Raw genomic sequence first — 27,444 nt, 5'->3', positions numbered from 1 at the left:
TGCTTCTGACTCACTCTAACATGAAAATGTATATTTCATCCGAACATTTGTATACCGTAACCGGACATTTCAACATTTCAACATTTCAACATGGCTGCGATATTTCGGCCCTCCGCCCCAGAAATGAATGAGTGTTTGGTTTGTTTGGCAAATGCCAGTGCAAATGATATCTCCAACAACGCCCATCTCATGTACACCCAACAGTGGAGTTTACTGATTGATATTTATTTCCTCACGCTGAAATTTCCTCAGCGTGAGCATAGAGGGGAAGATGGAAACTGGGAGAAGGCGAGCACGCTAGGAAACAGCAGGGTCTCACATTAGACTCGGCAACAAGGGGTCGCTGGGAAAACTGCTGCAGAAAAACCAGGACGACAATTTTAAACCCAGAAGCATGTTAAACAAATACAGACGTGCAATAGATCCACTGTCAGCATTAATGCTTGGCCGTTCACACACTCGTTATTAGAGAAGAGGGCAGCGTTGTTTTGCTGGCTCTCACTACCCCGAGGCATACAATAACCTTTTTGTAGCTCACTTTTTAAAAGCCTATTCAACTCAACTCCTGTTGCCTGAGACTGAAACCAATGATTCGCTTGTAAAAAAAAAAAAAAAAGGAAAAAAAAAAAAAGGACCAATTTACCTTCCTCCTCAACAGCATTTCTCCATGACCCTTGAAGGATGAGAACTGTGACCTTGAAAACTGTGCTCAAGTGCCACTGAATGAAAAGACGATGATTAGCATCGCATCGTCTGTCCCCGTATTTAATTGAACTCAAGTTAAATTTCAAACTTGATTGTCTTTTTTTTTTTTTGCATCAGTTCATTCAGGTCAGATCCCATTTCCCTGCACTTCACAGGAGACAGAACACGGTGCATGAATGGCTGCTTTGGATTACTGCAGCCCTTCATCTTCTCATTGACTCCTGCATTTGATCTTTATGACCGAGCTTTGACTTTACAATATGTTGATGGATTTTATGAGAGTAGGCACTGTACTTGCGCTGAGCTTTTTTAGAGTGGAGGAAACAGCCTTTGATGGTCTGAAGTAATCTTATTGAGGGGATTTCACTTTTCTATCTGACGTCTTGTCTGCCTGCTCCACATGTTTGGTTATCAACAGAGCCAAAGAAAATCTCATTTCACTTTCAGTTTATCATCCTCATAAACTTGTTTTGCGTTCAAATTTCTGCTTGGCCTCAGGGAATTTTCCAGAATCATCAACAAAAAATGAAGGTTTGTGGTTCAGGCTGATCAAATGGTTATAGACCCCATTTGATCAGCCTGAACCACAATCACAGCAGAGAACATTGCCTGAATCAAATTTTTGTAGAATTGACATGACCAAACCTTTATGAGTAGGCAGCTGTCCTCAGGTGGTAGAGAAGCTTGACCATCCAGTGCAGACTTGATAGTTGAAGTGTTGAATTTTCCTTGAGTACGACATTGAACCCCAAAATTGCACCATATGTGTATATGTAGTAAAGTTGGTGGTTGGTGGGCTTGTTTGTGCTTTAGTTTTTTTTTACCTTTATAACATAACTTTACTCAAACCGAAATAAAAATAAACTTGCTTAAAGGTTGAGGCTGCACTAGAGTAGTCTGTAGGCTGCAAGGGAGCTCAGATAAAATAAAACATTTAAAAGGTTTGTCCTTGACGAAAGACCAGTGGGTCATTCAAATCAAAAACAGTGTATCCCATTGGGTGCACGTACGTGATTAGAATATCCCATGTTAACCTGTCTGTTAAATTATCAAGTGTCTTGAGTGCATAGACTAGTTCACATTTCTGCCACAGGGTGGCATAGGAGGATTTTGCCCAGAGGATGAGCATGAAATCCCATAGCCCATATGGTTTTGTTAGTTTTTGTGGTCAAGAGCATTTGAACATTGGAACATTGGAACATTTGTCTGACTGTGGCACTAGAGGAAAGTTTAGGCAGCACCAAAAACACCAAAAATACCCTTCTGATGGACCACAGTGTTTGATAAGTGGAAATTTAGAGCTCATGGTAGCACCAGATGAAGGGTCAGAGGAGTCACCGAATCCTACTCTGGGGACCATGAAAGTCATCTGTTTCTTTACCAAAGTGTCGGGGTGATGGTCACACCAACAGACTTAACCAGTTTCAAGTCCTGAGACAAGCACAGGTCTTACGAGGAAGGAAGTAAAATAGCTCTCACAAAGAGCCACAGATGAGAATAGTGACGTTGAGTAAAACCACACAATTATGACATGAATCCACCCTGACACGTATTTGATGCACACCAAAAGAGGAAAAGTCCAATGTCAACTTTAACTATCGCAGCATTTTGATGATGACATGATAGCAGAACTCATATATAGACAGCTTTACAAACTGTAGCGTTTTGCTACTGTATGTGTTTCAGTGCAGTTGCATCAGCATCTCCTCCACGTCAGAATTAATACTCGGATCAGTGACAGCACTAGAAAGCTTCAGTCAGGCATCGGGGAATTAGCTCAAACATAACAACAACTTGATATTTATATCAAAAGCATCCTGAGAGCTCCAGGCTTAACCAGAGTAATCAGGTTAGCTAAATGTCTCCTGTGAGGAAGTAATCTACTTTGATGCTCTGTCTGCTACCAAAACATTGAATCTGTGTCAGGCTACGCCGGCTGAGCAGCTACCACCAGTCCAGCCCACTCTGTAATTCAATTACATTAGTTGACTCATGTCCTACTTAACGTCCAGGCAGCCAACAGCCTGATTACGGAAGCCACAAATTGTCAAATACCAAACCTGAATAAACATTTACGTCTCTCAAAACCAGGAGGGTTGTAATTATCCTCTGTAATGTTATTTCATAGGACAGATGAAGTGCAGCGCAGGAGTTCAGCAGCAGGGGTTATTTCCTAGATCATCCACACAGAAATTCAAACAGTTCTTCCCTCTGCAATCAGACTTTTCGATGAACTTGTTTGAACCCAACCTCTTCTCAGAGCCTATGAAATATAGAAATGATCAGTTTCTATGTGATTGTGTATTTTCCCCACTGAGCAATCAAAGAAGTGAGAACAATTAATGTGCACATGCAAGGACTTTGGAAAAGAAGAAGAAGAAGAAGTGACTGAAGTGTTTTTTTTTTTGGTTGTTTGTTGAATTTGATTCAAGTATTTTCTTGAAATTAGTGACATAATCTGCCTTTTCTTACTTCATAGAATTGAAACTATAAAGTTGATACTGGTGAACAAGATCTAAGACTGTCTATGAAACCATATTATTTGCTTAGATGATAATGTTGGTAGTGCATTACAAGTAAGAGTATGCCAATGTGAAAATGTTCTATTCATCAAATGGAAAGTAGCTAAATGTTTTTTTTTTATTAATTTAAGTTTTAAATCTTATGGAACTCAATTTACAGAGTTAAGAGTGATGTGATTATATATTTATAAAAAAAACTTACATAAAGCTAAATTTAGATTAGCATAAATAATGGTAGAAAAAAAAGCATGTAATTAAAGTGATCACAAAATATAAAAAATGCACAAATGCTGCAGGCCAGATTGTCTATAATTTATTTAATTGTAATCCTTAACTTGTCCAAATACTGTTTTGACCAACATATAATTTTGTCTTTACATCGTTCCAGCTCTAAATGTCTCTTCTGCATTATATATTTAAATTTCACTCAACATGGAGCCAATGAAGTTGGAAAAATTAGCTTTCATATTCTTGGCTTTTTAGAACATTTAATAACTGGTTCTCACAGAACGTACATCTGGGAGATGTCACGGAGAATAGGTCTACTGAGATCTCTGCTTCACTTCTAAAATCAAAAACAGCTGCCATTGAATGTGAATCTGAAAGGATGTGATGGTTTGTTGTCCATGCTAGTTGGGGTTGTAGTTTTGGGTCATAGAAACAGCATCTATCCCGTGTTGACGCTTCTGTTGCAAAATTATCATCAGTGCATTGATGTTATGGATGATCTCATCTGTCATTACAGGCAGGATGAACTACTGCTTTGACATAAGTAGATTTATAAATAAATAACCTTAACCAGAGAAGTTCTACTCTAATTCTGGTATATGATTTTGTTTCCTGACAGATGTGTGCTTACATCATTTTACATGTGTGTATGGTTGCATGAAAAAAAAAATAAAACAAGCACATCAAAGTCTAAAAATGACTAGCCTAATACTCAATTTAAATTTTGGTGACACTGTGCCAAAGTTACATGTGTTTAAACATTTGTCTGCTGCTCTTCACAAAGCTTTAGTGAACTGTAGTAATACCATGATTTAACCACTAGATGGAACTATTTACCCACAGTTAAGAACTTGATGGGACGACCTCTGGAATCAACATGAGGCTTTATTAGCCACATAATTATCATTGGAATATAGGCTCTCTCTCTCTCTCTCTCTCTCTCTCTCTCTCTCTCTCTCTATATATATATATATATATATATATATAAGAGATTATATAATAATGTATAATTTTATATAATTTTATTTAATAATTAACCACCAAATCATTATAGTACTGCCTCTATTGCAACTTGTACAGAGGGGTATACAGTATATCTTTAATTTATTGATCTAGCCTTTATCATATCTATATATATCTATATATATGTATATGAAAGATAGATATTTATCTTTTATGGTATTATTATAATACTAAATAATATTTCAGATAGGACTTTTTAGTATTCAAATGTGTTTTTAAAGTAACCTTTTCACATTTTTGCTGAGTTTTACAACATATATCACCAGTATTTGTAATATGACTTTATTATGAGTATGCTTACATATTTTTTGTAGTATTTCAATCACATGATCACAATACTGTGTTTCTTTATTTCAGTAGGAACTCTGCTTTCCTCTCCTGCACACTGTTTTAACACCTCGTCTGTTATGCAGGTAATTAGCAGCACTCGAGGCATCGTTACCTGTCTAATTTGATTGACATCCTCTTCCACAAGCGGGGACAACGGGCTGCGCTGCACAATAGAGGGAGAGAAAGGCGGTGGGAGGGCGGGCAGGAGCGCCGCTATCCAATGGGATCGGCGATGGGAGGGAGTTTGCCGAACTCCAGCTTTGTCCTAACTTACTGGGACTCCTGAGCACAATATGACTGAAGCGCCTGCACCGTTATTCCACGGGACGGTGCGTATAAGCTCAGCCGCCTGCACACACTCCACACCGCTGACTTGCGCCCAAACTTTGGATAAACTTTTTTTTTTTTTTTTTCTGTACGCATCTCCAAGGAGTGAGGAACTTTTGTTTTGTTTTTGCCTTTCTAGGAATTGTGAGATTCCGCTCTGAGAATGCTGTTTGAGGAGTTGAAATGAAACTTCCCTGATCTGCAGGAATCATTCTCTCCATTCAGATGACATTGTTGCGCTGAAACAGTGCGCTGCGCAGGATAAAACAGGAACACTTCTGGAGCACTTTGGGGACACTGAAGAAGTGTGGAAAGAGCTGCTGCTGTGTTTCCCATTGAGTTTTCACGGCACTTTTGTTGGAATACAATGCTTTAGAGTCTTGGCCGACCTCAGTAAAGTTGATGCATCATAGGCATGGACTCTGTCTGAGAAAGGTGGACTGGCTAACTGACCATGGCGCTCACAGGTATGGGTTTTGGCCGGTTTCATTTGATTTTACTGATGTTATGGACTCTGTCGCAGTACTCAGCATCCAGCCAAGTCCGTCAAGAGTTTCAGGTCCTGGAGGAGCAGCCCATCGGCACCTACGTGGGCACGATAGAGACCAAGCCGAGCTTCACGTACCGCTTCAGCGAGAACCACAAACTTTTTGCAATTAACGGCACCACGGGAGTCATTTACACCTCGTCGGTGATTGACAGAGAGCTTTTGCAAAGTGATGTCATCAACGTCGTGGTGCTGTCCAGCCAGCCCACGTACCCCACCGAGGTCAGGATAGTAGTTTTGGATATTAACGATAACTCCCCGGTGTTTCCAGACGCGTCAATTGTCGTGTCTTTTAAGGAGGACGCCAGCAGCGGCAGGCAAGTGATCCTGGACACTGCCACTGATTCAGACATTGGAAGTAACGGAGTAGATCACACCACGTACAGAATAGTGAAAGGCAACGAGCAGAGGAAATTCCGCTTGGATATTACAGTCAATCCTAGTGGAGAGGGGGCATTCTTGCACCTTGTTTCAACTGGAGGCTTGGACAGGGAAGTTACTCCCTTCTACCAGCTCCTGATTGAAGTGGAGGACAAAGGAGACCCGAAAAAGTTTGGCTACTTGCAAGTAAACGTCACTATTCAAGACATAAATGACAACCCCCCCATGTTTGAGCAAGACCAGTATCAAACCAGTGTTTTTGAAGATGCAGCAGTAGGTTCCAGTATTTTGCAGATTACAGCATCAGATCAGGATGAGGGAGCCAATGCTGAAATCAGGTACTTTTTAGACGAGGGGACGCCTTTTCAAATTGACCCTAAAGCAGGTACTATTATTATAAAAGAGGGTTTGGATTATGAGAGTAAGAAGGAGTATTCTCTGACTATCCATGCAGTAGATAACGGGGTTCCTGCTCTGTCCGGCAGAACAGAAGCCACAATAAAACTTTTAGATGTGAATGATAACGACCCCGTGGTGAAGTTCAGGTATTTTCCCACTACTTCTAAATTTGCCTCTGTTGATGAAAATGCACAGATTGGCACGGTCGTGGCTCTACTCACCGTCTCCGATTCAGACTCCCCCACAGCTAATGGAAACATATCCGTTTCAATCTTAGGAGGCAACGAGCAGAGACACTTTGAAGTGCACACGTCCTCTGTGCCCAATTTGAGTCTGATCAAAGTAGCCAGTGTGTTAGACAGAGAGAGAATCTCCTCTTACAACCTGACTGTGTCTGTGTCAGACAATGGCAAGCCCATGGCTCGCTCCTCCTTTGCCAGTCTGGTTATTTTTGTGAATGATATCAATGATCACCCACCCATATTTCAGGAAACACTGTACAGAGTAGATATCAGTGAAGACATACCAAAAGGCAGCTACATTAAAGGGGTTTCTGCAACAGATGGTGACTCTGGGCAGAATGCCAACCTGCGCTACTCCCTGGTGTCTGGAAACGCTTTGGGCTGGTTCTCCATCAGTGAAAACAGTGGTCTGGTTACCAGCGCCGCTTTGCTGGATAGAGAAATAGCATCTGAAATTGTGCTCAACATTAGTGCCAAAGACCAGGGGCTGCAGCCCAAGATTTCTTACACTAAGCTGATAGTCAACATCACTGATGTGAATGACCAAGTGCCCACATTTACACAGAGCACATATCATGTTTCCCTGGTGGAGCACGCTCCTGCTGGCACTGAGCTGGTGGTGCTGTCTGCCTCAGATGACGACCTCGGGGCCAACGGAACTATCCGGTTCTCATTTGATGCAGAGACTCCAGCCAGTGTCCAGGAGCTGTTTCGCCTGGATGCCATGTCAGGGCGATTAAGCACAGCCGTGGAGCTAGACAGGGAGGACCAGGCCTCCTACTTACTCCACATCCAGGCAGCAGACGCAGGCAGCCCCCCTTTGCACTCCGTAGGAAAAGTCAACATCACACTGAAGGATATCAATGACAATAGGCCGGTTTTCTACCCTGTGCAGTATTTTGCCAATGTGAAAGAGAACGAGCCCTCGGGCTCTTATGTAACCACCGTTTCAGCCACAGACCCCGATTTGGGTCGAAATGGCACAGTCAAGTATATAATTACAGCTGGAGATGCTTCCAAATTCCGCATTAATAGCAACACGGGGAAAATCACCACGCTTGTGCCCCTGGATAGAGAGGAGAAAACTGCTTACCAGCTGCAGGTGACAGCAGCAGATGGCGGCGGCCTGCGCTCACACACCCAAGCCATTGTGACTGTAACTGTCATAGACACACAGGACAACCCTCCAGTCTTCAGCCAGAAAGCCTACAGCTTTGTCATGTTTGAAAATGTCGGCACAGGCACAGCGATAGGGACAGTGTCAGCCACCACTGTAGATTTGAACACAAACATTTCATATCTGATCACCTCGGGGGACCAGAGGGGGCTTTTTGCTGTAAACAGCGAGGGTCAGATCACAGCCTCGAGCCAGATAGACAGAGAGGAGCAGGGGTTTTATCAGCTGAAAGTTGTAGCCAGAGCTGGGGAGATCACAGGAGAGGCTTTTGTTAACATCACTGTGAAGGACTTAAATGATAACGCTCCTCATTTTATTCACGCTGTGGAGCATGTGAGCGCAGTGGAAAACTGGAGCACAGGTCACGTCATATTCCAGGCCAAAGCTTCAGATCCTGATGAAGGCACAAACGGCATGGTGGTCTACAGCCTCAAACAAAACCCCAAGGGCCTGTTTCATATTCATGAGAAGCACGGCCTCATCACACTGACTGGGCCGCTGGAGGTCACCACAAGCTCTTATGAGGTGGAGGTCATGGCATCAGACATGGGGGTCCCCCAGCACACCTCCAGCCTCGTCCTCATCGTCAGTGTTTATGACGTGAACGACAACTCGCCGGTGTTTGATCAGCTTTCTTATGAGGTCATCATCCTGGAGTCTGAACCTGTCAACAGCCGCTTTTTCAAAGTGGAGGCCACCGACAAAGACTCTGGTCTTAATGGGGAGATTATGTATGACATCGCCGGTGGCAACACAGGTGATGGGTTTGGCATTTTTCCAGACGGACAGTTGTACATCAAAGCAGAGCTGGACAGAGAGATACAGGACAGATACAACTTAGTGGTTGTGGCCAAAGACAGAGCCGTTGAGCCACTAAGCGCCACCGTCAACGTCAGTGTGATTCTAGATGATGTAAACGACAACCGTCCTCTTTTTAACAGCACCAATTATGTGTTTCGATTTGAGGAAGAGCAGAAGAGGGGGTCGCTGGTCGGACGAGTTTTCGCTGAGGATAAAGACTTTGGCCCAAACAGTGAGATCAGATACACGTTTGAGACTCCGCAGCCCAACTTTGAGCTGAACGCCATCACGGGGGAGTTGACCAGCACGCTGCAGCTGGACCGCGAGTTGCTCATGAGACAAAGAGGCGCCGCCGTGTTCAGCTTCGTGGTCGTCTCGTCAGACCAGGGTCTCCCTAAGCCCCTCAGAGACCAGGCCAAAGTGCAAGTTTACATTCAAGACATCAACGACAACCCGCCTAAATTCACCAAAGACATTTACCAGGCCTCCATCTCGGAGTCGGCTCAGAACATGACACAGTTGCTGAGAGTCTCAGCCTCTGATGTGGATGAGAACAAAAACGGATTGGTGCGTTATCACGTCGCCGAGGGCAACGAGGAGAGACAGTTCACTATTGATAGCAGCTCTGGACAGGTTACGTTAGTTGGAAAGCTGGACTATGAATCTACATCCTCCTATTCTTTGAAAATAATAGCTGTTGATGCTGGAGCTGTGCCCCTGTCCTCCTCTTGCATGCTTAGCATTAGCATCCTGGATGAGAATGACAACTCCCCCTCCTTTCCTAAATCCTCATTGTCTGTGGACGTGTTAGAGAACATGAGGATAGGAGAGCTGGTGGCCTCTGTGACCGCCACTGATGCAGATTCAGGTCAAAACGCAGACATAACGTACAGCATCACGGCCACAAACAACCACGGCACGTTCAGCATCAGCCCCAACACTGGCAGCATCTTTTTGGTTAAACGGCTGGACTATGAAACTCAGTCGTTTTACAAACTCAACATCACTGCAAAGGACAATGGCAGACCGCCCCGCTCCTCATCCATTCCTGTTGTCATTCACGTCAGGGATTTTAACGATAACCCTCCCATATTTACTCCTGGTGACATTTTCAAATCCATCCCTGAAAACCTTCCTATCTCAGCCTCAGTCATGACCATCACAGCTCACGATACAGATGCAGACATCAACGGGCAGCTGGAGTACTCCATAGTTCAGCAGATTCCTCGGGGGAGCCACTTCAGCATTGACTCGAGCTCCGGGCTCATATACACCAACAAGGAAATCGACAGGGAATTCTCCAATCTGTTCGAGCTGACAGTCAAGGCCACGGATCAGGCGGTTCCTGTTGAATTCCGCCGCTTTGCCCTGAAAAATGTCACAATATGGGTCACAGACCTGAATGATAACGTTCCCACTTTTGTATCCCAGAATGCTCTTGTGGCTGAGCCCAACATAGTCATCGGCTCCATCCTGACAACGGTCGTGGCTTTTGACCCCGATGAGGGGTCCAATGGGGAAGTGGAGTATGAGCTTGTGGAAGGGGACTCGGACACCTTCATCATGGACAGGTACAGCGGAGATATTCGCCTGGCCTCCCAGCTGGTACCGTCCCGACTCATGTACACCCTCACGGTGTCGGCCACTGACCACGGCACCGACCGCAAGACCTCCAGAACTGAGCTGACCATCATCCTCCAAGGGATGGATGGGCCCGTTTTCTCCCAGCCCAAATACATCACCATCCTCAAAGAGGGCCAGCCACCGGGCACCAACGTCATCTCCCTGGATGCTTCGAGCCCACGCGGCTCCGCCACCAAAGTGGAGTATTTCATCGTGGCGGTGCGCAGCGGTGGGAAAGCCGTGGGGCGCCTTTTCACCATCGGCCGCAACACTGGAGTGATACAGACGGCTGCAGAGCTGGACCGAGAACAAGGCTCCGACCTCTACCTCGTGGATGTGTACGCCATCGAGACAGACGCCAGCCAGCCCAGAACACAGCGTGCTGAGGTTAGTGTACTGCTGACTCTTCTATTCTCTACAGGTACTGGAAAGCCACCTTATATTTTGTACTATTGGTCTATTTGATCTGTTTGGCAAGGAGAGGGCATGAACTCACCCGCTGGCATTGACTAGAGACATTTGGATGGAATAAGTGAAATGAGATCAAGGTTTGAAGTGGAAAAAACGGGGGAGTGAGACTGTCCAAGTCACACAAAAAACAGAGCCACCTCTTGCATTTGTCTGCTCATTAATTAAATTCCTTTTTTCACGCACGGCTCTGCGTTATATTAAATCATAATTTTCTTGGACAGGAGTAAGAAGGCCTTGTTCTTTGGCATGATAACTTTATTGTTCCCCATTTCCAAAAACATACTAGCCATAACAATTCATCTTGAATATGCCTCCTCTAATATCTGAGCAGTCTGGGAAAGGGAAATGAGCGCTGCATGTCTTCTGCACAACCTCTTCTCGTGCGCTCATGAACAGAAATGTTCTTATCAGCGGATATGAACTGCACAAATCAAAAAAAAAAAAAGACCCATTTTAATTTCCCCACTGTAGACATAAATCATTCAAGGCTGCTGTTTCAGGTTCAAAGCCCATGATGGTTACCTCAGTGTCTCAAGTAGAAATGAAAAAGAGAGTAATTCATATGGTCTTCCAGTGCAGGCACGCATCATCAGTGCCAGTATTACTTGTGAGCCTTTGAGCCTGAGGCTGTTTTGGCACTGGGGTGGTCTTGTGGGGTACCTTTATACCACCAGGAACTGCTCCACAGGCAATAAGTGACCATTAAAATTGGGTGACCTCTTAAGACACAGTGAAAAGACGCTGAGGGCAGAGAGAGTGAAACTTAAGCTGTCCACTGAGTTTGCATTGTGCTCTGCAAAAAAAAAAGAAAAAAAGATGGAGTTAAATTCTCTAGTGTTGCGTAGGAACCCTAAACTTAGTTTTGGGTGCCTAAGGCCTAAATAAAAAACAAATGTGATTCTATATGCTTTGAAATTTTTAACCAGGGCTTAAAGTGCCATGTTATTACAGGCTTGATGACACACATACTTCATCAGAGCAGGAAAAAAAAAACCCAAAAAGGTGCCACCTTCTTTCTCCTCTTCATAAATGTGTTTTGTGTTACTGCATTTCAAAAAATGCCTGATGTGAAATGATATAAGACTTCCAGATTAGCAGGATGCCTTTGACAGTTGTTATTGATGCCTTTTCAACCACTGCAGATATTGAAACTGAAATCCAATACAGCAATCAGTTATTTGGAGACAAACTCGCATATTATTGAAATCAAGGATTACTTGGCAAAATCGTGTTAGCTAAGTTAACTTAAAGGTTTTGCCCGGGCCAAATGGGAATATCAAATGTTCTCTCGCTTTGCCTGCAGCGAAGATGGCAATCTGCTTTCCTGCAGACTCTACTGTCGGGCTAATGAGAGAATATAGTGCTTCGGTGCTCCATTCCCAAACTTTAAACTCTAGATTGCTTTCATGCTTAGCTTGAACTTTCTCACCCCTTGGAGAGATGGCTTTACCATACCACCTGGCTGAGTAGTCGATCTCTCCACTATGAGAAGCGTGAGATCTAATAACTTGAAGGAATTCAAATGACCTTCCACATTTGGAAATATGGCCTTTTTTTTTTTTTTGAGCAGTCGTTTATAGCTATATTTTTTACTCATACACTCATACTATTTGTATGTCCTCTGTCAATGAGACCTCAAAGCGCACTGTGGTACAACAGTGTAAACCTTCAGACTTAGACTAATGTTTTTCCAGTGCAGTGTTTATACACCATATACCCGGTAGCAACTGGGGGATTATTTCCATCCCCGGGGTTGTGACCCTTTCACATTCTCCATTTCCCATTCTCCCCATTGATTGGATGCATGAGGGAAAAACTGGCATTTTTTTTTCCCTCCCTCTGCTGTGCACCATGTGTGATGTTTTGGAAAGACTCAAACAAAGGGAATTTGGCTGGACATGCGTTATCGATGATGGTGATCTTAAACAACTCAGGCCTGCTACAGGAAGAGGGGATAGGATTCTGGGTTATTTCCTGACCTTTTTGGCATCTTGGAAAGTTTGATTGTCACTGATTATCGATTAGATCAATCATTGCAGGACTGTATGTGCCCTTTGTGTCACATCTAGGTCATCTTTAAGCCAACAAGTGGTTGTGCAGCGGCTTATAGAAAGTTAGATGATCATATTTGGTTATTTTTCTTCAGTGGCAGTTTGGAATGTTAGTCAAATGACTTCATTACCCAGAAATCCTTGTGTTTTTTCCTCTTACTAACTGGTTGGGAGATAAAAATGCTGAAAGAAAAATCTCTTGGCAACAGGTTCATCCATTGTTGGTGAATGCAGATTCCATTCATAGTTTTTAGGAGGATGTTTTCTATTTCACTCAAGGTTTTGATTCATCACATCCTGCGATGTCCTCATTTAGCAGTGAAGGGAAGCCCCCCACCCCCCCACCCCCCCACCATCATAACTCACACTGAGTAAGGTCACACTGAATCACCTGTGGCAGACGTCTCTCCATGAGCTGAAACTTTCAGGTGTTGGTTGCACATTTGGCCACAGTCCTGATCAGCGATGTGACAGCAGGTGTTTCCCATCAGCTGGAAGACATAAAACACCTGCACCTCACTGACTGGGACAGTGATGAGGCAGAACACGAGGGACAGAGTTTCTCCTTGTGTGGCTGGGCGTGAATTTAGTCTTGAAATGATTTTTTTCATAGTGTTAAGGGAAGTTTTGTCTTGCATGTGTTGCAGCTCATATTGTTTTGACACTTCTGGGTTCATATATTGACTTCCAACGTGCAGAATGAGTTTTACTTGGAGATTCTGGCAGGTAAACAAGAAAACAAGTGCAAAGGTCAGTGATGCAGCTAAGCGCTATTTTACATTGATAAATTAGATTAAAAAAGATGAATCGATTATCAAAACAGTTGCATGAGAGGCAGGTTTTAAAGGGATACTCCACTGAAAACCTCATAGTCCTACAACAGCAGCTGAATCAGCTTGGACCCACAACAGATACAATAGGTTCATTTCATAGTGTAATGAAAGGTATCAAAATTCCCACACACACCTGCAGTATAATCCGCTTCTCCTCTGTACATCAGTCGGTTCAGTCGGTTCCCAACCCTCAGATTTGTGGCAAAATATTGTTAAATACTTTTCTCTGTTGATTTCTATTTGGTTCCTTCATGATATCCCATTTTATAAAGACAATTAGCAACTATATTAAACAGCATACCGTGTGTTACTAGTGTAGTCAGCTACATTTGCCCTCCACTATCAGTGTTGTTACTGTGGACTTTTTTCAGTTCCACACAAAGGTTTTTCTTGGAGGATTCCTCTAACAAAAGAAATAAAACACCGTCACAGAACGATAAAGACATTATAGAAATCTCCCTGACACCTCAACAGTCTCTGTTTCTTGTCTTCTATCTATCCTCTCCCCCTTCATCTGCCTCCTCTTCAGCCCCTCCAGCCCCTATAGTCCAGACTGCTACAAACTGTTTTCTTAAACTCACTGTGAATTAAGTGCTTTTCTTTTTTTTTTCTCAGAGAGGCACTTAAGTGCAACATCAGTACTTGCCCCCTGCTCCTTAAAGGCATTGTTCCCCCCATTGAAGGTAAACACAGTAGGAGCGTTCAGCAGGCCTTCCTTTGTTTTGCCTCCGCAGATAAAGTGTTACGCAGCCCTGGTTGTGATTCGGGAGACTTTTTTTTGTTATTTTTCTGTCGGTGCCAGCGTCTTTGCCTTGGCAGATTTAAGAGTGTGTATGGATGCCTCCGTCAGCCACCTTTCCTCCCTTCTCCTCACCAGTAAAGGATGTACGGCGGAGCTGTGTGGACTCGTGAGATTGAAGGAAAAAAGAAAAAGAGTGTTTCTGGGAGGGTTCTGGACATGTCAGACGGTGTTATTGGGAGTTGTGGGAATGAAGGAAGAGGAGTGGTGGTGGTGGGGAAGTGCCAGACACAGGCATTGTAGCAAGGAATCATGGGGAGGAAGAGGCAAGGGCGCAGTGCTCGGGATCATGTCCTCAGAAGGTGGGGGCAAGAGGGCTCAATCTCCCTGCCCGGGGCTTTTGTACATCACAGTCGGGGAATGCAGATGGCTGAGTCAGATATAGAAATTAGTGTTGATCTTTGTTGCTATGGATAGCCCGAGCTCCATTATATTCATCCTCCTCTTGGTTAAGCTGTATATCTCCGTGTCTTTTGCATCTCCTTTGTGTCGGCCTGCCTGCTTTGTGTCTCTGGGAAGCTGTTTGGGTCTCTCTCTCTCTCTCTCTCTCTCTCTCTCTGTGTTGTGGATCAGTCTGATTCATAAATCTTGTTGGCAGCCAACTTCAAAGTCTCTTTGCTTTTCTGTCTCTCACTCTCTTTCATTCCCTCCTTTGCTTTCTCTGTGTTTTGGTGATGCTGAACCTCCTCCAACATGAACTTGGAGGGTAATGTGATTAGGGCATCAGAGGAAATAGAGGGCAAGAAAAAAAAAAAAAAAAAAAAAGCCTCTGAAATATAAAACCTGTACAGCCAGGTCGACCAGGCAGGGAGGAGAAGGTCATGAACAGCTGGACAATACGATACGGATGTGGCTTTTTGTTTGTGCATTTGTGTCTGTGTGTGAGTATTAATAAAAACTGAAATATTGATGAGTGCTGCTTCCAGAGAAAGGTCGAACAGTGTTACAGATAGCCCCCCTAAGAGGTGCTTTTAATGTTCTTTATCGAATCAAATTGAATTGGAAAAAAAAAAGCCTTGATTACATTTGAATTATACACAAGCTTAGTATTAAAATTTCATGATCCTCAAAAGGCCCATTTTACAAGAACTGGACGAGGAACGATGCAGAACAAACTGCATCCTTGTGTATTGTAATTCATGGTCTAATTGCCATATTTTAGAGTGTGTTTCCCTCTGCACATGTGTTTGAGAAAAGGTGGTATCGCTGCAGTCCCCGGCCGTAGCCGAGGTTGTAATTCACGCAGTAATCTGGCCGGACACGGTGGAGGTGACGCATCTGCCGGGCCTTCCTGGTAGGTGGTCGCTCCGGGTGAACCTGCGGGTGGGTGGGTGAGCCGGTGCTGTGGAGCGCCGGTCGTCCCAGAGCGTCTGTGCGTTTTTTTTTACGAGACAATCGCCATAAAAGTTGGATAAACGTTCGGTCATGCATAGATGCATGCAAGCAAACGCTGCCAGAAGCACAGACAGACAGACAGACAGACAGACAGAGAGACAGACAGACAGACAGACAGACAGACAGAGAGACAGACGCACGCATGCACACTGACCACAAGTTCAAACTCCTTCTCAAGTGCAGGAAAACTTTAAATGGTAGCCACAGTCAAAATAATTCAGTTTCATTTAGATTATTATGATTGTGTTACTGTCAAATAAGATCACTGGGCTACTTTGTGACTTATATTCTGCAGATTCAAACTCGAGGCCTTAATGACGTTAGCGGTTTATGTCCTTTTTATTACACGAGACTGTTTGTTAGTGTTTGTCTTGTTCCATTTATTTTGTGGCACAGTGAAACTTTGTTTGAAAAAGTGTGAAGCACTTCTGGCTGCTCTCCAGCTCGCTTGACCACATTAGATGAATATTAAAGTCATGGTACTTTGTGCTTTTCTATAGGGCTCTTACTGCTTGCAGTTTTAACCATAGGTGCACAACGAGCCGTCTCACATTTCACCACTTTTCTCTCATCAGAAAGCAGCGACTGGCAGCACAAGCTCATGATACACATTTTGTTGAACCGGTGGCTGAAAGGTCAGAAACGGGGTCATATTGTTCTGCTGTGCCATGTTCTATAAAGTTAAGCCAAGCGTCACATTAGTAATGAAAGGGCAAAACTAACTTTTTTTTTTGTTTTTTTTTTTTTTTGGACAAAAGCCACAAAGGCTGTTAAATCCCACAATTCACCACTCACTTCTAGTATTTTACCAACCAGGCAGATTGTTTATTTCTTTTAGAGGAGATACAGTTCTTTATACATGACTGGGTCAAATTCATTATCCATGTGTATCATGTTTGCTACTTGTTTTAAGCTGCTGCCAGTCCAAAATGTTCAAGTTTAAGACTTTATTGTTTGTAATCGGTTTGCAAAACAGTGAACAGTGCAATAGAAAAATCAGAATATGAAGTGATAATGTGCAGATACAGTAGAGAGTGAAGATAAGATTTTTTTTACCTTTGTGGTAAGCAATTTGTCATGACCTATAGGTCCGGCTGGGTGTTGTTAGAAATTTGTCAATAAAATGTTACCTGAATTTCCGTACCAATACTATAACGATGGTGGACAGTGGTTCCCAACATTTTTAGCTTGAGACACCTTAAAGTGGAGTAGTGTCTGCTTTCCACACCTTTGATACCAGTTCAACCAAACACCTTGTAATGTCATTTTTAGAGACCCCACACATTTGTCTTGTGACCTTTTGTGGGGATCCCGAGCCCTAATTTGGGAACCATTGTCTTTGTTCAAGAAATAGCGTGGAGAAATGGTTTCCTAGAAACATTCATTTAACAAGAGGCCAGAGTTCTCTGATGTTTAAAGGTCCCATACTGTATAAAGTGTGATGTCCATGTCCTTTTTGATTATACAGCAGGTCTAGCTTCTATAGTTATACTGTGAAAGTATCAAACGCTCAGTCCACAGAGAAATGCGCACAGCCTGTATTCAGATACTTAGTCTTTAAAAGAGCTTTCAGGACTTCCCTAACTTTTTGATGTCACAACAAAGCAGTTACCGCCCTCAGCTATGCCCCAAGCCCCGCCCACCTGGACCCACCATCCAACCCTGCAGGATTCGGTGTCTCTGAGTGTTTACCTGAAATCTGCTATAATTGTATTTGATCACTCAGAAAACAGTCAGCCAATCAGAGGAGAGGTTCAGACTCTCTCTTCTGATTGGCTCACTGACCTGTTGTTACTAGAGATCCAGAGAGAACCCCGAGAGAGGAGATGTAAAACTACACTGAGATGGTTTTTGGTTCTTAAAACCACAAATATATCTTCTTCAAATAAAACACAGGAAAAGTATAAAATATGGGAACTTTAATGTTGTCTGTAAACAAACTGTTATAAGGATTTTGCATAGTAATAGTATTACATAATCCCGATTTAAACCAGTGTCACAGTTTTTGGTGCTTTTTCATGCTGCTGTGGTCACATTTTGCTCCATACCAAAGAAGTATTGAGGTTCAATCCCCCGCTGTAGATCTGGTTACGTTTCACTGCATCAGCAAAACTGATATTGTTAAGTTTAGGTTTAAGTAAACAAAAGTAAAAGTACTGAAAATGACCGTGAGATTTCAATGGTATTGTTTTAACTTTGTAGCACTCATGCTATTGTGTGTTGTGGCAAACTGAATTGTCCTGGTGTGGTAACCCCACCCTGCTGCTTCTCTAAACAGGTTAAAACAAAAAATTATTTACACACTCTATTTTTAAACTTGGTTTGCCGCTAAATTATGTTTATAAAGGGAATGTACACGAGTATTAAAAGAAAACTCTTTCAGCTCTGCGGTTGACTGTCCGCAAGCATTTTTTTTTCATTTTTTCCATTTTTGCCCCTTTTCTGCCTCATGCAAAGTCAATACAGGACCTTGGGTTAGAATAATAAATGGATGTGGCCATAGCTGTGCATGCTCCGCAGAGTTTTGCATCATCAGGTTTATTTTCACATCAGAGATACATTTCTCTTGTTCTGTGACTTTGATTGTCATGCCTCATTTGGGAGGGGGTCATTCCTCCGTCTTAAGCGCACATGTTCGGACCAAATGTGCGACTCAAATAGTATTAATCTCGGCCGAGAGAATGCCTTTCTCCTTTGGTCTGCAGAATCAGGCGTGATCAAAAGAGGAGCCGTTTACCGTTTTGCACCGGGAGGGAGGGATTTCTTCAGCTGCAATCAGAAAAGTCCATCAGAAGCTGTGATCTAAAGTTTCCAAGCTTTACAGTCACTCAACCACAGCAAGGTTGATTGGAAGTAGCTGGAAGTGGTAATGATCAGGTATAGCTATGATTGTACATTTTCCCTGACCAAGTCCTACAGAGGGATCTTTGCCTGAGTATGACTCCATCCCAGAGGTTTCTTCATCACTTCTCTCTGCATTGCTCTGACTGTGAAGGGACCATAAAATATGACCGAGTCTGTCCAGCTTTGAAAGTAAAAAAAAAAAAAAAAATAATGTTCCACTACTTTCACTTGTAAAACGCGGGGAGTTCGAGAGAAAGAGGGAGAGTGGAGGGTTGATTTTGGCACATATTCTCTGCGGTAATAATGGATCCCAGCTACAGAATGATTTGTTCTTACACGTGACTTACCGAGCTCTCTAGCGTCAACAAACACTCGAGCACATCCACATGCAGAAACGCACACTGCAAATTTCCATTGTTTTCAAAGCTCAGACTTCACTGCGGTGCCTCGTTGACCTGTCTCTCTGCTTTTTGACTAAAAAAAAAAAAAAAAAAAAAAAAAAAAGAGCTCACTCCTGCTCTGTTGCACATCTCACTTCCCGCTGGCCGTCCATCAATGGCACCTCCAAAGTGACATTTAGTGCGGTCGCCTCCTTCGCAGATCCTCCCGCCTCCAGGGACATCAAACGAGAAGGAGCGACGGGATTGCACGTTTCTGCTTCGTCTGCAGTGTTCTCACACACACACACACACACACCTCACTCCCACCCCCAGCTTGTGGTAAGACAAGCGACCCCGGGCAGGAAAGGGGTATCTCCCACAGCTCGGACAGATAATTTAGGAGCTAGGTGGGAGAAGGAGGGAGGAAAAAGAGGGAGGAGAGGGGAGGGGGTGAGGCAGTGAGGTTGGAGCTGGGAGAAAGGGAGGGAGAGCTGGAGTAGGGCTTTAGTGTCAGAGACAAGAGACAAGCAAAGATAGACTGGCACCAGAGAGCGAGAGCCCGTGTTATTGTTATCTCCTCTCTTATTTTATGAGTTTTCCATCAGGAGATCCGCTGCAGCTCCTGCACACACTCTAGCTTTATTAAGAGGTTAACCATATTGTGATTTAGCATTTGTACAGAACTTATTCTTTTTATGTTTTCTAGCTGTGTTTGTTGTGATTATTACTTCTGAAGCTTGGAAAATCATGTGCCTTTCCTTTTGCTCTCTGCTGTGCAGGTCTAAACTCCAAGAAATAAGCCAAGCCACAGTCGATTAGCAGCTGGTTTCAATTTTGGAAATTGAAATATTTCAGCTCTCAAAATGTCCCTGCATGACTTTTCCGGCGCTCAATGTCTATGCAAGTTGTTAAGTTTTTTAAAATCATGCAGAGAGAGTGTTAGTCGTAATTCTGTTCAAGCTCTTCATTTGACAGCTTATTGGCCTTGTCCTGGACCTTGAAAATGTCCTGACCTATCCAGTCTGATCTAATGGGTTTTCCCCTTATTATAGCTGTTTTAAATGTTTGTTTTCAAATTCTTCGTACCCTTCTTTTGCAACCCCATTGACCCAGCGAGGGGCAAGTCATTTAAAAGTCAAGCTCCTCAGCCAAACATTGTTCACATTGTTCAAAGCCACAGAACTGACTATACTATGTTAAAGGTCCCATATTGTATGAAGTGAGATTTCCATGTGTTGTTTGATCATAAAGCAGGTCTAGGTTCTATATTAATACTGTGAAAGGGTCAAAGCGCTCAGTCCACACAGAAATGCACACAGCCTGTATTCAGAAACTGAGCCTTAAAACGAGCCGTTAGGACTTCTGTAACTTTGTGATGTCACAAGAGCCCCTCTCTTCTGATTGGCTCAGCGACCTGTTGTTACTAGAGCTTAAGAGAGAAGCCTGAGAGAGGACATGTAAAACTACATTGAGATGGTTTTTGGTACTTTAAACCCAAACGTATCTTCTAATGGATATCAAAACATAAATTAAAAGACCCATAAAGTTTAAAATATGGGACCTTTAAATTCTAGTGAAGATCACAAGGTTTCCAGAAATATCAAGAGTATATGATTCCGACATTTTTTAGGTGAAATAAAAAGGAAAATATAAGGTTTAGTGGCTGAAGCTCGGCGAATTTACAAAAATGTCTTCTCACTTACCTCTGAAGGTACTTGTTACTCTAATGTTACTACAATGGAGGCAGATATCTCAAAAACAGGTTAAAAAAAACAAATTTGCATCACTTGATACCATCAGAGGTAAGTGAGCAGATATATGTTTTGGGAGATTTAGGTGAACTGACCCTTTAAGCTTTTGCTGCAGTGACAGGTGCTTCTTATCAGGTGTTTCTGTGCAGCATTGTTGACTCTGAGGCACCTTGCAAACCTCCAGAACACACGAGCTTCCTCCCTCGCTAAATTGCCCGTACACATCATCCTCCCATGGGTCGTTTTACAGAAAGGCTGTGGTTGTTTGAGAACGTAGCCGAGTGGAACGTCTCAGGGAAAAATAGCTTGTGGTCACCAAGACAATAACTGCGGAGCATGAGCCTCACTTTGGAGGATTATTATCTCATTCGAGGAGATTCTTGGATCAGAGTCGGACTCTGTGTTGGCGCTGCTGCTCTCTATTTCCAGGGCAGTAATCCTAAAGCATCTTTTTTTTTTTTTTTTTTTTTTTCTCAGTGAAATATCATGAAGCACACTGGATGCAAGCTTTGCTTTCAAACATTTCCATCTTGCATGGTGTATTGTATGGCTCTGCATGGCAGCGAGCGAAAGGCTGGCCCCTCTGCAGCAAACAAAACACTGTGTTTACACAAATTTTCGAAACAACTGATCTGCTGTCAGAAACAGAGCGCAGAGAGAACTCCTGGCTTGAAATAGCTAACCATTTTGGTGAGTGTGGCCTTCCTCTCCCCTCTCCACTTGGGCCTGTTTAATTGAAACCAGCTGGCGAGGGTTCTGGGCAGCAAAGTGCGGGTCTAGTCAACGTGACTGAGGGCTTTTGCTCGCAATCGGGGTACCTGAGCTGCCCTCCTCGGCTCCGCTGTCAGACCAAAGCTCTGTTTTTATTAAAGCCGGTGATATCTCGAGCTGCAAACGAAAAGGAAAGTCTGACTGTTTTGAGCTCTTAAAGGGCAAAAGAGAAAGCTGTGGCTCTGGTTTCGATTACATTCGTTGACAATGTGCTATTTTTACTCTTTTTATTTCTTCTCTCTTTTTTTACCCACTCTGTGATTTTCCTATGCAAATTGCTGAAGTGGCCTAATTTCATCAGGCTCTATTGTGTGCGGGGACGTCAAGGTGTAATTTAACAAAGTGCTGTCCTTGAAGTTGACTTTATGGTCTTTCAAACACTGAGCTATTTTGACTTTTTTGTTTGTGTGTTTGTGTGTGTGTCTCTGCACACTCACATGCATACCTCCTTACAACAGTACATGCCTTCAGCCCTAAACAGAGCTGTTCCTTGCATTCTTTTTGCACAATCTACCAAATCTTGGCGCCCTCTCCTCATTTTTCTGCAGTTATCCCGCTTGGCGTCTCTGGCACTGACACGTAGCTCACCGAGATGAAGAAAAAAAAAACCCAAAAAAAAACAGCCCACTGAAAAATGAATCATCCAAAACTTTGTCTAAACTTGGCTGCCCTGCTGTTGACAGACAGATCGTAATGAAGTCTCTCTCCCAGGACATTGTGTTCTTACGGTATTACATGGAGGGTGATCAGATATTACATTATGTCTCTATCTGCTCCAGGGGGCTGCCGCTGCTAGTGGGGCTTCACTTACACTGAGGTCTGCAGACTGAGTGCAGAGGACTGTGGGTAGATGAGAGAGAGAAAGAGAGAGAAAGAGAGAAAGAGAGAGAGAGAGAGAGAGGCATAGAACAACAGTGCACCACATGAACTTCTTAGCTCCTCAAAATATTCTTCAAATGCTTTTCACACTGCAAAAATCTATAAATAATGAAGTCATTGGACCCTATAGAGATCCAATGCGGTAGGACTATTTAAACCTGTTTCCACTATAAATGCAGTTGAAATAAATGTCAGTATCCATGAAATAAAACTAAGGTAAGAACCGTAGCTGAGCATCAAGAAAAATGAATCCTGATCTTAGGAAATATTTGAAACAACTTTTTTTTTTTCAATCAATTAAGATTTTAGAGGAAAAGAAGATACTATTGAGGTGCATTATGGGAAATGTAAGAAGTATGACACTTACTATGGACAAAAAGTCAGGATGTTTCGGCATCTACTGCTTCGATTTTGGCCACTTCTTAAAAACGTGTCTGCCACACAAATTCATAGAAGTGCAAAATGAAATTGCTCTCAACAACTTTTTGCAGTGTACCATTATATTTAGTTCTTCTATCATCAGTCAGATCTTATAAACAGATTAAAAAATATATATTTTGTTTTTTTGTTCTGAATTGAAGGTGAATTGTTATACATGTACTTGCATTGTACACTTTGTGATATTACTTTATTAAATTACCCATCAGTATAAACTGTAAAGAGAGAGAGGCAGTAGCAGACGAGTATCCTTACGTGTGTGAGGGAGAAAGTAGGCTAGACATGTGTCTGTGCATACTGTGTGTGTGTGTGTGTGTGTGTGTGTGTGTGTGTGTGTGTGTGTGTCTGTGTGTGTGTCTGTGTGTGTGTGTTTGCATCTTTCCCTAAACCGGCTGCAGTCCTCAGTCACGCCAGCTGCCTCGGTGCTAATCCCTCCACTTGCAGATTTACACATGATCCTGCAGAGGCTTCTTGCCATTTGATGCAGTTATTTGATAATGAGTGAGTGATCCAATGGAAAGCAACACTCTCAGGACTCTTCCCAGCGAATCATGTGACCTTCGACCTGACTTGGCAAAACTTGAGCGGAAGCACTGCCTCTTGTCTTGGCAGCTAAACAACCAGCTATGTGTGTCAGTAAGTAAGTGTGTGGATATGCTGTTTTAGAAACTGTGATTGTGTTTCATCAGGGCCGATAGCTGTTTGTGTATATGTGTGTGTGAGTAATGTTCAGATGTGTGACAGAGTCCTACGGCGCGATAGACTGGCAGCCCGAGCGTGAACTCTGCATGCTTCCTTTATTCCTCTGACGTCTGACAAGGCTGAGGCGCTGTTGGTAATGATGTGGTTATTACTTCCCATCATGCCTCACTGCAGGGCCCGGCTGTAAAAGAGTGCTGTATATTCTCTTTGTCCCTCATGGGCTGCTTATCGAGGCCGGCACTTTGCTGCTCTTTTATGATACGTTCTCACTCTGTTGAGACACTTAACTGACGCACTCATGGGACGTCATTTGTGAAACTGTACCCCGGTTTCAAGTGTGATTTCACAATATTATCCTGTCAGAGATTAAAATATAAGCCTCTCTACTTCTGTCACATCCTATACGACTGGGATATTGTTTTAGATGGTTACAGTCTTTAAAGGTTATTTGTATTCTACTAATGATCTATGATTGAAGGCTAAGTAAACTGCACTTAGTGAAAAAACATTACCTCTGAGACATTTCCAATAAGTACAAACATCCAGTATGTACAAAACCCCCCAAAAAACATAACATCTTTATTCATGGATAATGCTAATGCGCTACCAGTGTCATTTTTTCTAGCTGCTTGTTGAGCTTTTACTGTGAATTATCACCAGACTCAGCTCTATGGTGCTTTTTAGTCTCTTTCAACTCATTGTTTTGATTTTACAGATACACAACTTTACTCCAATCCAATTTCCAGCTGTAGCCCAATGTATGCTAGCTGCTAGCACCAAACCATAGACAGACGATTTCAGGAACTAGCTGATGAACAAAGTGGAGCCAGATGAAATTAGCTGAAATTGTCGGATTGTCTGAAGCATGACGCCAAAGTAATGCAAGTGTTGCTTTGTGTTTGCTTTGAGTGTAAATGAGCAATGTTTTGCTAACACGTTTACGGTGATCATGCGCATGTCAGTGTTGCTCTGATGACATACATGTTATCGTATTAGTCATGTCTTTAAAGCCATTACATGTCGATTTGGAAAATTCTTAACTTTGCCGCCCCCCAGTGGTTGTATCAGAAAATCTGGTGTGACACGCTCTGGGACACTGGTAATGAAAAAAACTGAAATCAATAAAGTTTGTTTCTTTTTATAAACAAAAAATTCAGAAAATCTGAAAATTGCTATAATCACATAAAATTCTACACATAGTAGCTTTAATTGGGCGAGAAGTCTTATTTTAGAGTAAGACTTTTTTTTTTACCTTTTGAATTCTGGGTATTCTCCTCAGGACTGAAAGGCTCTGCATAGAAATCAATCGTAATAGGGCATGGGCATCGGGTTTCGAATCGCCTTTGAAATTCAAGATTTATTCGCAGGCTTCATACACGACTCCTGCTGTTGTGTTTGCACGAGCCTTTTATTCGGACTGCGAGGAAGCCGTAGTTGCCCCCGGGCCTTGAGTAATGCCAGCTGTGGTCATATGGAACCAGTTTGATCTCCTGACTGTCAAAAGTGCCCCGTCTGCCCCCAGCGTACGACGTCCATATGTGGACATGGTGCTGTTTGGTATTAACACAACAACGACTCCGGTCTCTCACAAGAGCTGGGATTGTATATCCACCTCCTCTTTCCCCACATGGGGTTAGATGACTAAGAGGGCAAATGTTGAAGTATGAAGTGGATTTGACATTGACGCCAAGTAAATTCCAATTTTTATTGTCTTAAATTTACTGTAGATGCCTGGTGGTGTTGTCATTGTCATAATACTCTGTCATACTCATACTTCTCCGTCCTTTGTTGTTATAAATTAAAAGCAGATTGACATAAAGACAGTTAATAAAAGTTGTGTTCGCTATTACTTGTGTGTGGTAGGTCTTTCTCAAGAATAATTATATAAAACAGATCTTGCACACGAGCAGTTCAATAACCAACTCTGTCTTTTAGAGTTTATAGACTTATACAGAAAGTTTGCACTGGCAGATAAGTGTTGGAGAAAACATGACTCCTTCCAAATTATGTTTTTTATCAACATAATGATGAAACATTTACTATATATTGAAAGTATCTGCCCAAGCAAAGAAGCAAGTAAATGCATCTGCAAAACTTTCCTTGTGCAGACAAAAAGTATGATTTTTGCTTGTATTCTTGATCTCGCCACAAGATCTGCTCAGCTTTCAGTTATATTACATGATCTTCATCAGCAGATGGAGTTTGCCCCGTTACCATGTAATTTGTAGATGTTGGGATTTGTTCAGAGTTCATTCTTGACCTTGAGAAAGAAATCAGTTGTTTGACACATGATTAATGTGATCGGTTGTATGTTTAAGAGTCAGGTTGTTGAGGTTTTAACTGAGGATATTTTTAGCATTCTGAGGCACAAGCTTTAAAACAGGATCACATTGGTTGCCTAAAAAAAAAAAAAAAAAAAATGTTGCCGTTCTCAGCAGTGAAACCAAGCAACTTCTCCACCTCTGCACCTTCTCCCAGTGTATCACGATCCTGAGCGCGTTATTCAGGATTTATGCTAATGAGACGAAACGAGTACCAACATCCCTACCTCATCATTTGGAGACCTCTCATCTTCCAAAAAAAAAAAAGAAAAGAAAAAAAAAAGTGTTTTTTGTCTCCCTCATTAATCTTACTCTTCTCACAAGATCAGATTCATATCATTATGACACAAATTAGCCCCCTGCAATCATTACCCCATTGTTGGTGTTGTTTACATTGTTGTTTTTCTGCTGCTCTGCATACATCAACTCGCTCTCGCTTTAATTAATTCTTGCACTGAAATTAACTTGGGAGAAGTCCCGGGATGGTTCATTTAGTGTGTATATGATTAGGACCAGCCGGGAAGATCAGAGGCTCTTTTTTATTCTGTAGCACCGATGCTAATTCATCTACCAACCCCCAAATCCCCCCCCCCAAAAAAAAAAAAAAAAAAATCCCCGCCACCCCCCATTCCTTCCTGCCTTGTTGAGACTTTTATTCTTTCCAATCATAAGACCCCCCAACCTCTTCACGCGGTTTGGTGTTGAATAAAAATGAGGTCTATCATTTCTTTAGGGGTTGGATGGATAGATCAATGGATGGACGGATAGAGACCCCAGTGTGGAGGCTCTGTCTCTCCAGGTCTCCATTGAGCAGAGATTACATCGCCGGTTGGTGGCTGTAAAATGCAGTGCTCCACTGGCAGACACCAAACAGGACTCACAGGAGTCTTTTCAAACCTCGCCATTGTTAGCGAGGGATTATTCTTCGGGTTGTTATCCCATTACGCTGTAATGGTAGCAATTTTCTGCTTAGGAATTTGGCTTTTTCTGGGGTGGGGGGTGGGGTGGGGGGTACATGCCAGAATGTTTCTGAATCAAGCATTTATCATCGGTAATTTGTAAAAAAATTGTTAGATTACATTTCCACGGCTGGTGACTTTTTCGATGACTCCCTCAATTGTCTCCTGGTTCCAAAATCAAGAATTATTTGTTTTCACGGAGGCGATGATATCCTGTATTTAAATGTAAAAGCAGGTTTTGCTTTGTGTGGGCAAATACGCCACCATGCATTTAAATTGTTGTTATAAAAATGGTTGAAAATGAGACGAGGGGCAGGTATTAAAGGATTGTTTTTACAACACCTCTGGTCTGATATCAGAATTCCTCCTCGCAACACTCAAGTCAAATTCTTGGAATATCTTGGGTATTAATTTTTTTTTTCCCCGACGTGAGCAATGGGCCTTTCTTTATTATAGAACGGGACATCAACAAGGCTTTTCAAAGTAATGCTCTTAACAGGTCATTAAGCTTTTTTTTTTTTTTTTTTTTTAGTTTTTTTTTTTTA

At 42.7% G+C, this 27,444-nt stretch overlaps 1 protein-coding gene across 1 annotated transcript in view; it reads left to right on the top strand.

The window, feature by feature from the left end:
• Positions 1 to 5,589: 5,589 nt before the first annotated feature.
• Positions 5,590 to 27,444, top strand: part of fat4 (FAT atypical cadherin 4) — a 107,528-nt gene continuing 85,673 nt past the window's right edge. Inside the window, exon 1 of the mRNA XM_022760179.1 lies at positions 5,590 to 10,692. Within this exon, the coding sequence (XP_022615900.1) occupies positions 5,590 to 10,692 (5,103 nt within the window). The remainder of the gene's footprint in view (positions 10,693 to 27,444) is intronic.

This window comes from Seriola dumerili, unplaced genomic scaffold, assembly GCF_002260705.1.
Source record: "Seriola dumerili isolate Sdu_G_001 unplaced genomic scaffold, Sdu_1.0 BDQW01000331.1, whole genome shotgun sequence".
Lineage (NCBI taxonomy): Eukaryota > Metazoa > Chordata > Actinopteri > Carangiformes > Carangidae > Seriola > Seriola dumerili.
The sequence above is the reverse complement of the archived record's forward strand: the minus strand, read 5'-3'. Positions and strand labels throughout refer to the sequence as shown.